This window comes from Aedes aegypti, chromosome 2 (genome assembly GCF_002204515.2).
Source record: "Aedes aegypti strain LVP_AGWG chromosome 2, AaegL5.0 Primary Assembly, whole genome shotgun sequence".
Lineage (NCBI taxonomy): Eukaryota > Metazoa > Arthropoda > Insecta > Diptera > Culicidae > Aedes > Aedes aegypti.
The window spans coordinates 275567-288186 of NC_035108.1; the positions used below are offsets into that span (position 1 = coordinate 275567).

General features: G+C 34.5%; 2 protein-coding genes across 17 annotated transcripts in view; one reads left to right on the forward strand and one right to left on the reverse strand.

Annotated features, from left to right (window-relative positions):
• LOC5566138 (golgin subfamily A member 6-like protein 22) overlaps positions 1-12620 on the reverse strand; it is a 165230-nt gene that overhangs the window by 20614 nt on the left and 131996 nt on the right. The window lies entirely within an intron of this gene.
• Positions 1-12620, forward strand: part of LOC5566136 (capon-like protein) — a 36277-nt gene that overhangs the window by 20417 nt on the left and 3240 nt on the right. For 8 of the 13 annotated variants that reach the window (XM_021839673.1, XM_021839677.1, XM_021839672.1 and 5 more), the window contains 4 exons: positions 4278-4452; positions 8868-8965; positions 9031-9198; positions 12302-12424. In XM_021839673.1, coding sequence (XP_021695365.1) covers positions 4278-4452; positions 8868-8965; positions 9031-9198; positions 12302-12424 — 564 coding nt within the window. Of the gene's footprint in view, positions 1-1076; positions 4177-4277; positions 4453-7786; positions 7977-8867; positions 8966-9030; positions 9199-12301; positions 12425-12620 lie in introns of those variants that run through there. The other 5 variants (XM_021839668.1, XM_021839667.1, XM_021839669.1 and 2 more) reach the window with 5 other exon arrangements.

Here is a 12620-nt window from a genome sequence, read left to right on the forward strand (position 1 = left end):
AAGGCTATGAGTTCATCTTACTTCGTAGGTATTTTGACAAGACGCTCTTTGAGTTTTGTTTACTTAATTTTTACTTGTAGTTGTAATATTTTTTAAAAAACTACACTGAAAAAACATGGCTAAATTTCTTAGCATTGGATTGACCAAATTGTTAAACCAGAACGACGTTAGCATCGTATTCTCAAAATACTTGAAGAGCTATAAAAAAATGTTAACGGAAAACTCTATATGTATTGTGCAAAAATTTGTGATCACCTGCTAAGACGCAGGCAAATCAATGCATTTTCAAAATCTTTGCCATTTTTAACTGATTTCAATATCACTGCACATTTTTATTAAATTTAGGTGAGGGATTTTTGATTTCAATATGATAATAAATCTTAGTGGAATATCTATAAGTAAAATAAAACTGAAATTAGTACAATACCATTTAATTCCATAAGAGTATGTATAATTTGACAGATAGGCGTATTTTGACCTCAACTGTAAGGCCGTCTTCAGTGTCGTGTACTAGACTCAATTTCAATAGTCTATGTCTTATTTAAATTTAAATAATGGGGTGTATGTATATAACTGGTATAATATTTTACAGAATTTTCGCATTTTTATTCAGTTCTAGTTATCCCAAACGTTTGCACGAATGACTGTTTTGATAATTTTTCAATAATTTTCAGATTACTCCGACAAAAAGTGCTCTTCAAAGATTATGAAATCACGGTTCTAATGTCGTACCGGTTTAAAATTTTGGTCAATCCAATGTTGAGAACACTAGCCATGTTATTTCAGTGCAATTTTCGAAAAATGTCACTACTCTAAGTGTGCACAAAGCTAAAAAAAAAACTTTTGTCCATATACCAACGAAGTAAGATTAATTTATGGCTTTCGAATGAGCATTAAGAGATTCAATTGGAGGAGTAATTCCAGAAATATGGACAAAACATTTTTATATGTTTTCAGAGCACCCTCTAAATCAAACATTTGCACGGGAATGTATGTGTTGATAATAATTGTATGTTGTTTGAGCATTTATTACAAAATAGATTCTAGGTGATGGTTCAAATGGAATTGAGTGATTATAATTCACTTATTCATCCAAACTCATTCTACGTTGCGTTGATAACATTATGCGACACAAATTCCTAGCTTCGCTTCTGCGTTCTCCACGAACACTTGTTGTAGCTGCGAATGTGCGTTATAGACACCCACTAAGTGTATATAGACATTTCTTCTCAACGGCTTAAGCCGCAGTGTCCGGATCGTGGAAACCTATTACTTTTTTCCAATTCTCCCGACAAACCTCTCTTGCTCTTCTGTGAACTTTCGCATGTACAAAGAGACACGCTTGGCTCACTAATACAAATGGTCAGTGAAAAAAAAAACTTGCGCGCTGTTGTGTACGAAGGTTTATGAAGCAGAATTTTAAAATTATACCAAAAATTCATAAAACGAAGAAGACGGAGATTTTTCTCAATGTGGTTTGCACGGAGCTAGTGCGTACCGAGTATCAAAGCAGTATGGTTTGTTATGGAAAACCAATTCGATATCTTCCAATATTGTTATCCTGTGTAAATTTTACATTTCATTGCAGCCGAAACACGGTGAAACGCTTAATCGGGTCCCAAAGAAGAGTCTTTCGTTTGAAATCTCAAGTAGGCGTGAAAATGCGTGCATAAAAATCTGCGATAAATCCTCGACGAATATTGGATGCTATTCGAGTATCTTTGGTTGAGCGCAATGGTGATCTATTTACTGGACATTTGAAAATGTTTAGTGGTCCGTGTTAGTGAGTGATTGTCTGATGAAGCTAAACAGGATTATCTGTTGTAAGATGTTCTATTATATAATATCCTAGAAAGGATTCTCGTAGAATATAATCCTACGTTTTCTGCGTTTAAATCTTCGATGATTGGTGTTTGCAGTTGCTTGAGTAGCAATTATGTGACATTGTGGAATTCTAGAGTGATAAAAAATTAAGCTTGTGCTAAAAATAAAAAGGAAAGCCAAAGTGAACGGAAAATATAATAAATGAGCACGGTTTCATGTTGATGTGAAGCATTGGGAAGCAATAGAATGAGATATTGTCATTGGAATGATATCTCCAGTACATCATGAATCGAAAATCAATGGCGAACATATTAGTTTTTCAACATTTAGAGCTCAAAGTATTGTTTACGACTACGGAATTCAATTTGGGCCTGCGGATCAGCGTTAAAGAATAGCCGTGAATAGATGTGAAACGAACAATGATCGTTAAAAAATATAAAAAGTGATTCTATTATTTGTTAGAAAAATGTTACTCGTTCACGGATAAAAATAATTTTCGCAATAATAAAATACTGCACCAGTGAGAAATACAACAGGAGAGTCTTGACCTATTCTAAATATACCTTTCAAGTTTGATTTGTCTACTTAGACGATTGTCGTGATGGTTATGATGGAATATAATTATCCGCAAGACAATAATATCGGTATATTCGTTTTGTGTTGACACGCGAGGCAAACGAAGATTTCATGTTCAGGTGTGTGCCACATAGGATTGGATCAACTACTCGTTATTGAATTTAATTCGTCATGTCTGAGAATTATACCCGATCCTGCTCTCAGTGAAAATCATTCAATACTTGAATTATCTAAGAAAAGATACGCATTGGTTTAAGTGATACTGTATTATACGAGTATACTGTACAGTGCATCATGATCAAGCAGAAATCTGAAGATATGCAACTCGAAGGCCTGGATCCGCTGGTATCACCAAACAGTAAACGAAGAAATGAGTCAACGTTACGACAACTTCAAAATGACATGATGGGAAAAGCTCGATCTACATTGAGCAGTTTAGGCGATGTTTTGAAAGGAAGTAAAAGTGCTCCAAATACTCCAACTAGTGCAAGTGGATCCGGAAATGAACCATTTTATAAACATTCATCTAATGAAATGAACATTGAAGAAACAGACCAACAGTTTGCTACTCCACCACGTAGTCCCAAAACTCAAAAAGACAAAAGTACTTTGGACTTTTTCCCGTGGTCTAAAGTCAAAGGTAAAGAAAGTTCAAAAAGTGTTAAAAAAGAGAAACTTAAGCCTCAACAATCTCAGCTTAGTGATGTTTACGAAGAAGAAATTGATGAGCTTCAATCATCTAGGTCGAATTTCCCCATAACGGGAGCAGTGAAGAAAAAACCGTTGACTGATAACATGCCTGCAGCTCGTCATTTGTCCCAAATCCAAAAACCAAAAAATAAGTATTCAACGGAGTATTCGGAAATAACTTCAGAATACAGAGATGAGCATGATCTGAGTCGATCTATGGAGGATGGCATACAGTATATACATCGTGATAACTTGCGCTTTAATGAGAAGTACTATGACAATCGTCCGAGATCGTATAATGAAAAATACTCACAAAGTTACAATCCTGTTTATCATACTCGAGGTCCTGCGGAACAGAGCGATCAATACGAAGAAGATTTTAGCCAAAACACAAAAAGTAATAGAAAATCTTCCAACCCATCTAGCCCTGCGCCAATCAAACATATATTATTCAACGAGGAGAACGATATACTTTATTATAAAGATAACCAAAGGCCTACAAAAACAAAATCATTAAGTGAACATTACAGCAGAGATAAGCAGAAGAATATTCCATTCAAAACTTCATCAACGAAAGATAACAGAAAATCACAAGATTCAACCCCATTGCCGATCCGAAAGGCCTCAAGAGATGATAAACCAATGAGTGCCGCAAACTTGTCTCATGGAAATCCAGAGCTTGTATCAAATAAATCTGGCATGAAGCCCTATAGAACAGCAATCATAGAAGACAAATCAAGAATGATTCAAAAAGTAGCTGTATCTAAACCAGGATTATCTAGAGATTATTCAATTGATTACAGATATCCGTTGAGCGATACGCAACTGGATTCAATTCCGTACGGTAATACAACGGATCAACGAACCGTACGTTCGACGCAATTTACCAGTGATGATCTAAATGAGAAAAGATTCAATAGAAAAATATGCTTTCAAGAACCATCTTATGTGGATAAAACTAAATGTGATACACTTCCTCGCAGCAGAAAAAATCTTAGAAAAATAGAATGCGACCAAAGTGTCAATGAGTATTTAGATAAGGAAATGTTGCGTCCTCGTAGCGGGAGTTTAGATTCAGATCTTGAGGTAATTCTGTTTGTATTTATAAAGATAGAGCGCTCTACTGTTTTCACTTCCCTAAGAGTTGTTTAATTTGGTAAACAAATAATTTTTATTTTTATTCACAGTCACAAGCAATGCGTATAGTAAGAACAGTCGGCCAAGCTTTTGAGGTTTGTCACAAGTTATCTACACAAGATAGTGGGGATAACGCTGATGAACACTCGGAATTATCTCACTGTGATGTATCCGAACAGGATCGAAGCTTTGATAGAATTAGTGACGAGGGAGAAATAAAAAAAGGTAAATATCCTAAGCTCATTCAAATGTTTCATCACATGCGTTCCTTATGTTCGTGTTTGACTTTTAAATACTTCCGCCATCTGGTGCCCTTTTGATTAATGATTGTGTGTTTCGCTTAAAGCGAGAAAAAAGTGTTCCACGTGTTCTTCTTTTTCCATTACGTCCTCAATGGGATAAAGCCTGCTTCTCAGTTTAGTATTTTTATGAACACTTCTTCAGTTACACTGAAAATAGCGTTTCGTATTTTTCATACACTTTTTCGTAAAATGGTACTAAATCCAGTTTCTTATTTACTCTTTAATGCATTAGTTGAGTTGGACTATTTTTTTATTCTTCTAATTTCTAGCGTTACGTCCCCACTGGGATAATGCCTGCTTCTCAGTAGAATATTTTCTTATAAGCACTTCCACAATTATTAACTGAGAGTTTGCTTTACCATTGACCGTTTATGCATGTGTACACCGATATTTTATGCCCTGAAAAGTCGAGAAAATCTCCAACCTGAAAAGACCCTGGACTAGTAGGTTTGATCTTGCTAAATAGCTGCGCGTTTACCACTAATGCTATCTGAATCCCCCTGAGCTAAATTGACATTGTAATTTAAAACTCTCAACGCCTAATTGAAATCGGAAGTTTCCCATCCTACCTGTCATCTTCATGATGTCAGTACACGGCCATAAGCTCAAACATTTGTTCCACACTTAAAACTTCTTAGAGTTTTATTTTCCAGAAACGATGTGTAAAATTTGTATTAAAAGAAAATAATTGGTAAAAGTAAATAATTAAATTAAACAAAGGACTTTAACCGGATTTTGAAAATCTTCATAATTTTGCGTATGTTTTATTAAAACATCTCCAATTTAGACAACTTAAAATCAAAAGCAAAATTTGCATTTCTCGTAAAAAAGGTGGGATTCCTTTTAGTATGGTTTAATATTGAATTTATAGACTGGGAACAATTGATCCTTAAATAATATACATTATACTTCAGGCGACAAAAGAAATTTCATTTTTTTTAATTTTTGGCAACAAAATGTATATGAAAACAATTTCAAAAAAGACAACCCTCTTACAAGGGAGGGTCATGATAGCGCCCCCGGGGATTTCAACCGGACTATTTTTGTTGGATTCTGTATGTCAAAATATGGAAAAATCCAAAGCCTTTCGGGTGATGGGCCAGTGGTGTAGCCAGGAGAGGCTCTCAAAGTGCAAATTTTTGCGTATCGAATATAATTGTAAAATTTTCTTATTCAACTAAAACTATAATTTCAATGCTGATTGCAGTAGTTATACACAGAATAAATGTTCAAAATGTATATTTATTTTACCAGAGGCGTAATAAGGGTGAAAACTCGTGGGTAGAATTTTATAATGTGTCAATTTATGGACCACTTGGCGCTATTCCCACCTTTGCCACGAAAATAAAGAAAGGCAACCTGCTTTCTTCAGTCGCGTAGATGAGGAAATATGGTTGCAACTGATAGGGGAAGAAAACGATAAGGCTTACGAGTGATTTCAATGATTATTTTTTGAATTACACAAAATATGAAAAAGCATAAGTATTTTTTATATGAATTGAAAGTGTTGTCAGTAAATGCCTTCATTGAAAAAAATAGATAAAAAATATTGTAAGTCAATTTCCAATCACACCAAGCTTACATACCACGAGACATTTTTATACATTTTTTTAAATTGATAGGGTTGAAAAGATTGAACTCGAAGAATTCATATAGTCATATAGTCCCTGTGCCAAACAATGATGTTGTGTTTAACTATGAGTAGTGTATCTGTCAGAAACCGGACAAAATATTAGTATGAACGGGAGATCGGGAGATTGCACGATACCAGTACATTCAAACAGAATCTATCTCTTGATGGATTTAACGTTTTTAAGGATTGTCGATTCATAAAGGACATTATCTTTATTAGACGTCCAAGAACCGATCAACAGAAGAACTTATCATCTTTCCACCAAATGCGATCACAGAACCTCATTCAGAAATAACATCAAAGCTTGCTTTAATACGTTTTCTGTTTTTTTTTTTCTGATGTGAAGAAACGTACGTTGAACAACTACTGCCCCTATTATGGCCACGATGATTATTTGTCAGCCACTGAACTATGGTAATTCAATCACTATCTACTCTACGGTATAATATTCCTCCAGCAAATGCCTTGATTTGATGACAAACGATTATTTCATCTTCTTTAATATATGTTTATATAAACAAATTCATATCGATTTAAATATAAACATACTTCTGGGCTGTCCATAAACCACGTAATCATGTTTTTTTTTCAATTTTCAGACCCCTTTACCTATTGCCCGCACAAAAACTTTAAAATGTGTATGGACTGTGGTCTTTTGGTAGAACACCATTCCCTGCTTCCAATATGTTACCACGTGATTTATGGATGGCCTCTTGGCTATTTTCCATGCTTGGAAAATTTAGTTTTGAAAAACATTCGTAGATCATCGTTGTAAATACGGTATGTTCTAGCAGAAGAAGAGCAAATTCTGCTAGAACATACCGTATTTCCTCATCTCCTACATTGTTAACATTGCCCTTATGTTTACCCTTCCTGTCTACACGACTGGAAAAATCATGTGGCCTTCCTCCATTTTCTTAGTAAAGGTGAGAATAGCGTCAAGTGATGGGAAATTGGAACCAAAAAATGTAGGTTCACAGTTCGAACGAAACGTGTAAATTTCTGAGACATATAATGCACATAATTGGAGCGTGGAATATCATGGATATTTACATGATATGTCATGTAAACTTCAATTAAATGTCATGTAATCCAGCAGGATTCTGTGTGATTACATGACATATAACACATTTTTACATATTTTCAGACTTAAATTTACATGACGTGTAATCTGCATTATTTTTTTACTGTGTTATTATAAAATTGTTCCCACGAGTTTTCACCCTGATTACGCCTCTGGTATAATGAATATACATTTTTCACATAGATAATTATTTATTCTGTCTTTATCGTAGTTTATGATCATGCAAAAAATACGCCTTTGCCTGTGCTTTCTATCTCATTAAAATTTTATTATCCAGTAAAATTACAAACGAATAGAAAAGGTGATCAAGTCTCATCAGACTCCCCTATTGTCAAGAAAAAAGTTTTTATATCTATATCACATAGATTATAATCCGATGTATTGCTGTACATCCTAGAGCATAGATGAATCTATGAAGTTGATTTATCTAATTAATGCTTAGTAACTTGTGCACATGCGCACGAATCTACAATATTTTTCGTTTACGATCGTGTTCACCGTGTTATTGATGTATGTAGTACCGAGCATGTGAAAAGAAAATCTGAAAATGTAGTAAACTATCATACGGTTTCAATACGACCCATAAGCGTTAGCGCTATATGACTGTCGTTTTCGATTTCTTTTTATATTGAGAGAAAAACGAAGCCGTGGACGATTCCGCTAATTCAAGGTATATGATGACGTCTTATGGAAAACTGTATACCTATTTGACATTCATAATTTCTCAAAGGTGGGTATGATGTGCCAGCCAAGTAATAAATCATGAAGGAAGCTAAATTTTGCTTACGCCACATCAATGTGCGTTCTTTTGAGATAGTGAGCAGTAATAGATTTAGATGATTGTTACAAAAAAGATCATGCACTTTTGAACAAGTAGCATCTCCCACTGCAACTAAATGTTTAGTGTATATTAGGATGGATACTTTAATTATAATTTATCGTGTTTGCGGCTAACAGTCATCTATAATTGGGCATCTTGTTCTTCTGAAAGAAGTGCGCTTTGCGTAAGAGGACTGTGAGTTGAAATTGAATTGACTTCTACGTTCATGGGTTCTTTCGTGGCGTAGCGGAACGGCCCCTGTCTAGTTAATTGGGTGTCATGAATTCGATTCTCACCGAAAATACGTGTAAATTTTCCGCAAATTTCACTTCAATTTGTCCATTTGATCCAATAGCAAAAGAATATGTAATGTCTAGATTTTCGATAGTTGTTAGGATGCATGTTTTATTAACTTCAGCCAAATTAGACGTCAATTAATGAACCTCAACCCTATCAGCCCTGAAATCGACCTTTTTGCTGACAAAAGACTAGAGCTCAAGAAGTATGCAGTTTTCTCTTCGATCGATAGAACTTTTTAGGGATTTTTTCAACCTGAAAGTTTAGGTCTTGCTATGAATTTTGTCGCAAATAACTGTTAAGTATGTTGAAGAAGAAGAATGAGTAGTAGAAAAAGAAGGAGAAGAAGAGGTTTTTAGCAACTTGTTTCTTGGTAACAACTACTTTTAAAAAAGAAATCTATAACAGAGTCTTAAACAATTTCATCACGAATTAAAAACATGACTTTTTGCTTCTTTGCCCTACATTGTAGTTGATACAAATTTAATAAATTTTCTTTTTCAGACACTATAACAACACATCAGGAATCTCCACGACAAATCAGGCCTACTCATCTGGATTTAGATTCTACAACAAACCTTCTCTCATCTCAACGGACTACCGTGACTAACTTTATATTTTTTTCTATCAAATTTATATTTCATTCATTTTTTTTTCGTTTTTTCAGGATCCTTCAGAAATACTCAAAAAGACTCCTCTTTCTGCGTCAAAAGAACTAATATCACTAAAAGAGCAACTGGATCAACAGCAACTCAATACCAGACAAATCCTAGCTCAATTAATGCTTGTGCGAGAACAACTTATTACTGAGACCAATACGAGAATCGAGGCGCAGGTATGTTTGCAGTAAGGGCAAAACTTTCTTTTGATAAACATTGGAACTTTTTAATGAAACTGTTCGTAACAACTAATTTTCTTAAATTTCAAGTAGAGGAAAAATGCTAGTTTTAGAGCTACGAATTCTCAATCTTTTCTTCAAAATAACGTAAGATTGTACCACAGACAACCAGACGTAACACTTAGAAGAACAAACCGCGGTTGAAATCATGGTCACGAGAACATATACGCCCAATGCTAAAACCCCGTTAAAACCGTTAAAAAGGTGGTCGATGAACTTTGATGAAAGTGTGACGTCTGTTTGTTTGTGATTGTATTTGGACAATCATACAATCACAGACAAACAGACGTACTAGTAATGTGACGAAAATAAATTTTCTTTTTTTTTTGACACGCGTGTTTCGACATGAACGGCAAGGTCGTCTTCAGTGTCGTATACCCAACCAGGGTGGCCACTAAATTTTCATTTTGAAATTGCCGCTTTTTACGATTCACTAATTATATTTTTCAAACTTTTCTCTTTTTTTGAAATGTGTCAATACGGAGACGTATTCTATTCTTGGAAATTTTGGTTTTTCTTCGGCAGGAGTATTTTTAAGCTACTGAACACATATTTTAGGACTTCTTACTTACAATGTTGGAAATAAAAAATGAAATAAATGATTTTCATACAAAATTGTCATGTTTGGAGATATGTTTGAGAATAACGTGAGTCTACCATTTTTGTTGGATTATAAGATTTTTATAATTTATTATTTCCAATTTCAAACTATCTAAAACTTGAAATTCTAAAACTGAGGTATGAAGACACTGAAGACTAATTAAATGGTATATTATCAAATTTGGATTTTGATTTATTTATAACTATTCCACTAAACACCTGCCAAACAAGCAGGAATTTTAAATTTTGACAATACTTTCATTTGATTAGGTACACAATTAAAAACATGACCCCCTGTATACGATTACAGGTAGAGTTCTAGTTTTAACATACCCACACACTTTTTTCTAGTATAAATAATAGATCCATGCGATGTTCTCTTCAAGTCAAGCACTCGACAGAAGTCTGTAAGTCGCAGACGAAATAGGCCTATCTGTCAAGATAAGCAACACATATTAGAGTTTAAAGGTATTTGCTCGCCTTACAAGTGATTTAGTATTTCATTTTTTTTGCAAAAGTGAAGTGTTAAAGTTCAATTTGTAGTTTTACACATACTCTAATAATCCCTCCCCTAAATTTAATATAAAAAGTGTAGTGTAAAAATTTACCGTACTCCGTTAATTTGTTCTACCGAACCGTACAGCTATTTTTATTCTCAATTTTTACTTATATTCTAATTGGAAGCTCATTTCACCATTGGGCATCACTTGAGCGAGGATCGATTAAAAATGTTGTACTAGAGCACAACGCCTAAATTCACACTATTTGTTTATTTTCTTTTTGTATTACCTAATCTAGTTTTGGATCTGATACTACTGTCTCTTTGCGCTCTCTACTTTTCGCAGGTAGATCGAAGAGCACGCAGGGATGCTTTCTCAGTCCAAGAGATGTCCATTTGTTCATAGCCGTTTTTGTCGATTGCCGTGTTAAGCCGGGTGCAGTTGAGCATTCGCTCAGAGAAGGGTCAGATGTCAGTCCGCTTTCAGACGGCCGTGATGTTGGACGGATGGGCTCGTGTTGTTCTTGAGCGGACTGACGAAGTTTTTTGTTGATAGGGCTGAGAATCAAACCCATGACCATCCGCTCATAAAGCGAACGTGTAGCCAACTACGCTACGTTGCCCCCTTAACCGTACAGCTATTGAGATTGCAAAGGAATCCGTAAAATAATTTAAGTGTGTAGTATGGATGCCGAATATTGTAAAAATTTACCGTACTCCATTAATTTGTTTTACAGAACAGTACAGCTATTGAGATTGCATAAGAATCCGTAAAATAATTTAAGTGTGTAGCATGGATGCCTGTTTCCTATGCTAAAACTTACTGCAAGAAGTTATCAAACTTTGATTTAAAACCAATAAAGAATTTAGAGAAAAAATTGTAACCCATGACAGTAACTAGAATTCAAAACATTCTAGTTTCTGTCATGGGTTACAATTTTTTCTTTGGTAGTTATTCTAAACAGAGGATTATATTTTATAAGCATAGTGTAACAAAGTAGAAGGTAAATCGTTATTATTGGATACATTCCAATGAAAGTTATTTGTCCTAGATCATAGTTTTATTACATTTTATTAGTTTTATTACAACGAATTTCTACAACTTATTTTCGTTGATTCGTAGATTTAGAGCTTGAAAATGTTCCTTCAAAATGATTTTTGCGGTGATTGTTTCAAATTCCCGGTTTATTCCGGTGGATTTAAATTCCCATATTTTTTTCGCTTTTCCTGTGTTTTCCGGTTCTGTGGCCACTCTGATTTAATAGAGTCGACTACTATACGACACTAGGGTAACAGTTGAGCTAGAAATTAGCGTCAACATTTTTTAGATGGAATGAAATCATATTGAAAGATCTTCATATTTATCTATTGATTACAAACTGTCAGTAATTCCTGAGGCTGCTGATCATTGAGCCGTAATTTTGATATAATTCGTGGTAGATATTTGTTCTACCATCAAGAACGTAAAATTACCTTTCTATACCTATATTAAGTTTAAAATGTGTGAATACGATAGATTTGTTCAAGACTAGTACGCGACAAAGAAGATGGTCTTACAGTTGAGGTCCAAATACGCGTATATGTTAGAAGATATAAATTCCTAGTTGGTGCAGTACTAAACTCAATTTTTCATTTATTTACAACTGGTATAAATTCCATAATCATGCTCAGAGATTTATTATCATTATTTTTGCTATCACAAGACACTCACACAATTGCCTTGAGATCTGAATGGGATGCACTGGTCATGTCCAATAGTAGTAATAGTGGTAGATGAATTTTCATATATTATTATTTATTTATCATAGAGGTTTTAAACCGACCGATTGATGAACTTTTATATTTCAATGGATGCAACAAAATGTGTCCCCTCACACACTTACAATGTCAAGTTTTGAATTAGTAGCTAATATCCGGAAATAACCTTTCATTTACAAACAGGCACGCATTCAGCAACTGCTGCAGCAGAATCGCGAATTGCTTGAGCATATTGCATCTCTTGGAGGATATCATGAGCCTGATCGACCTGCAATATCTACAACTGCTATCGGATTAGCTCCACAGGTAGGCTTTATGTTGTTATATACTTCTAGGTGTCCCCGTTTTCAGCTACCATTTAACAAATGCTGTGTTTCGCTTCTACTGATACATAAAAAAATAATAGAATAATGATAAAATTAAAACAGTGCTTATTTTCGTGTACTGAATACTAATACATGTGAGTGATGTTCGTGTGATGCAGGACATGTTTGGCTTCAAC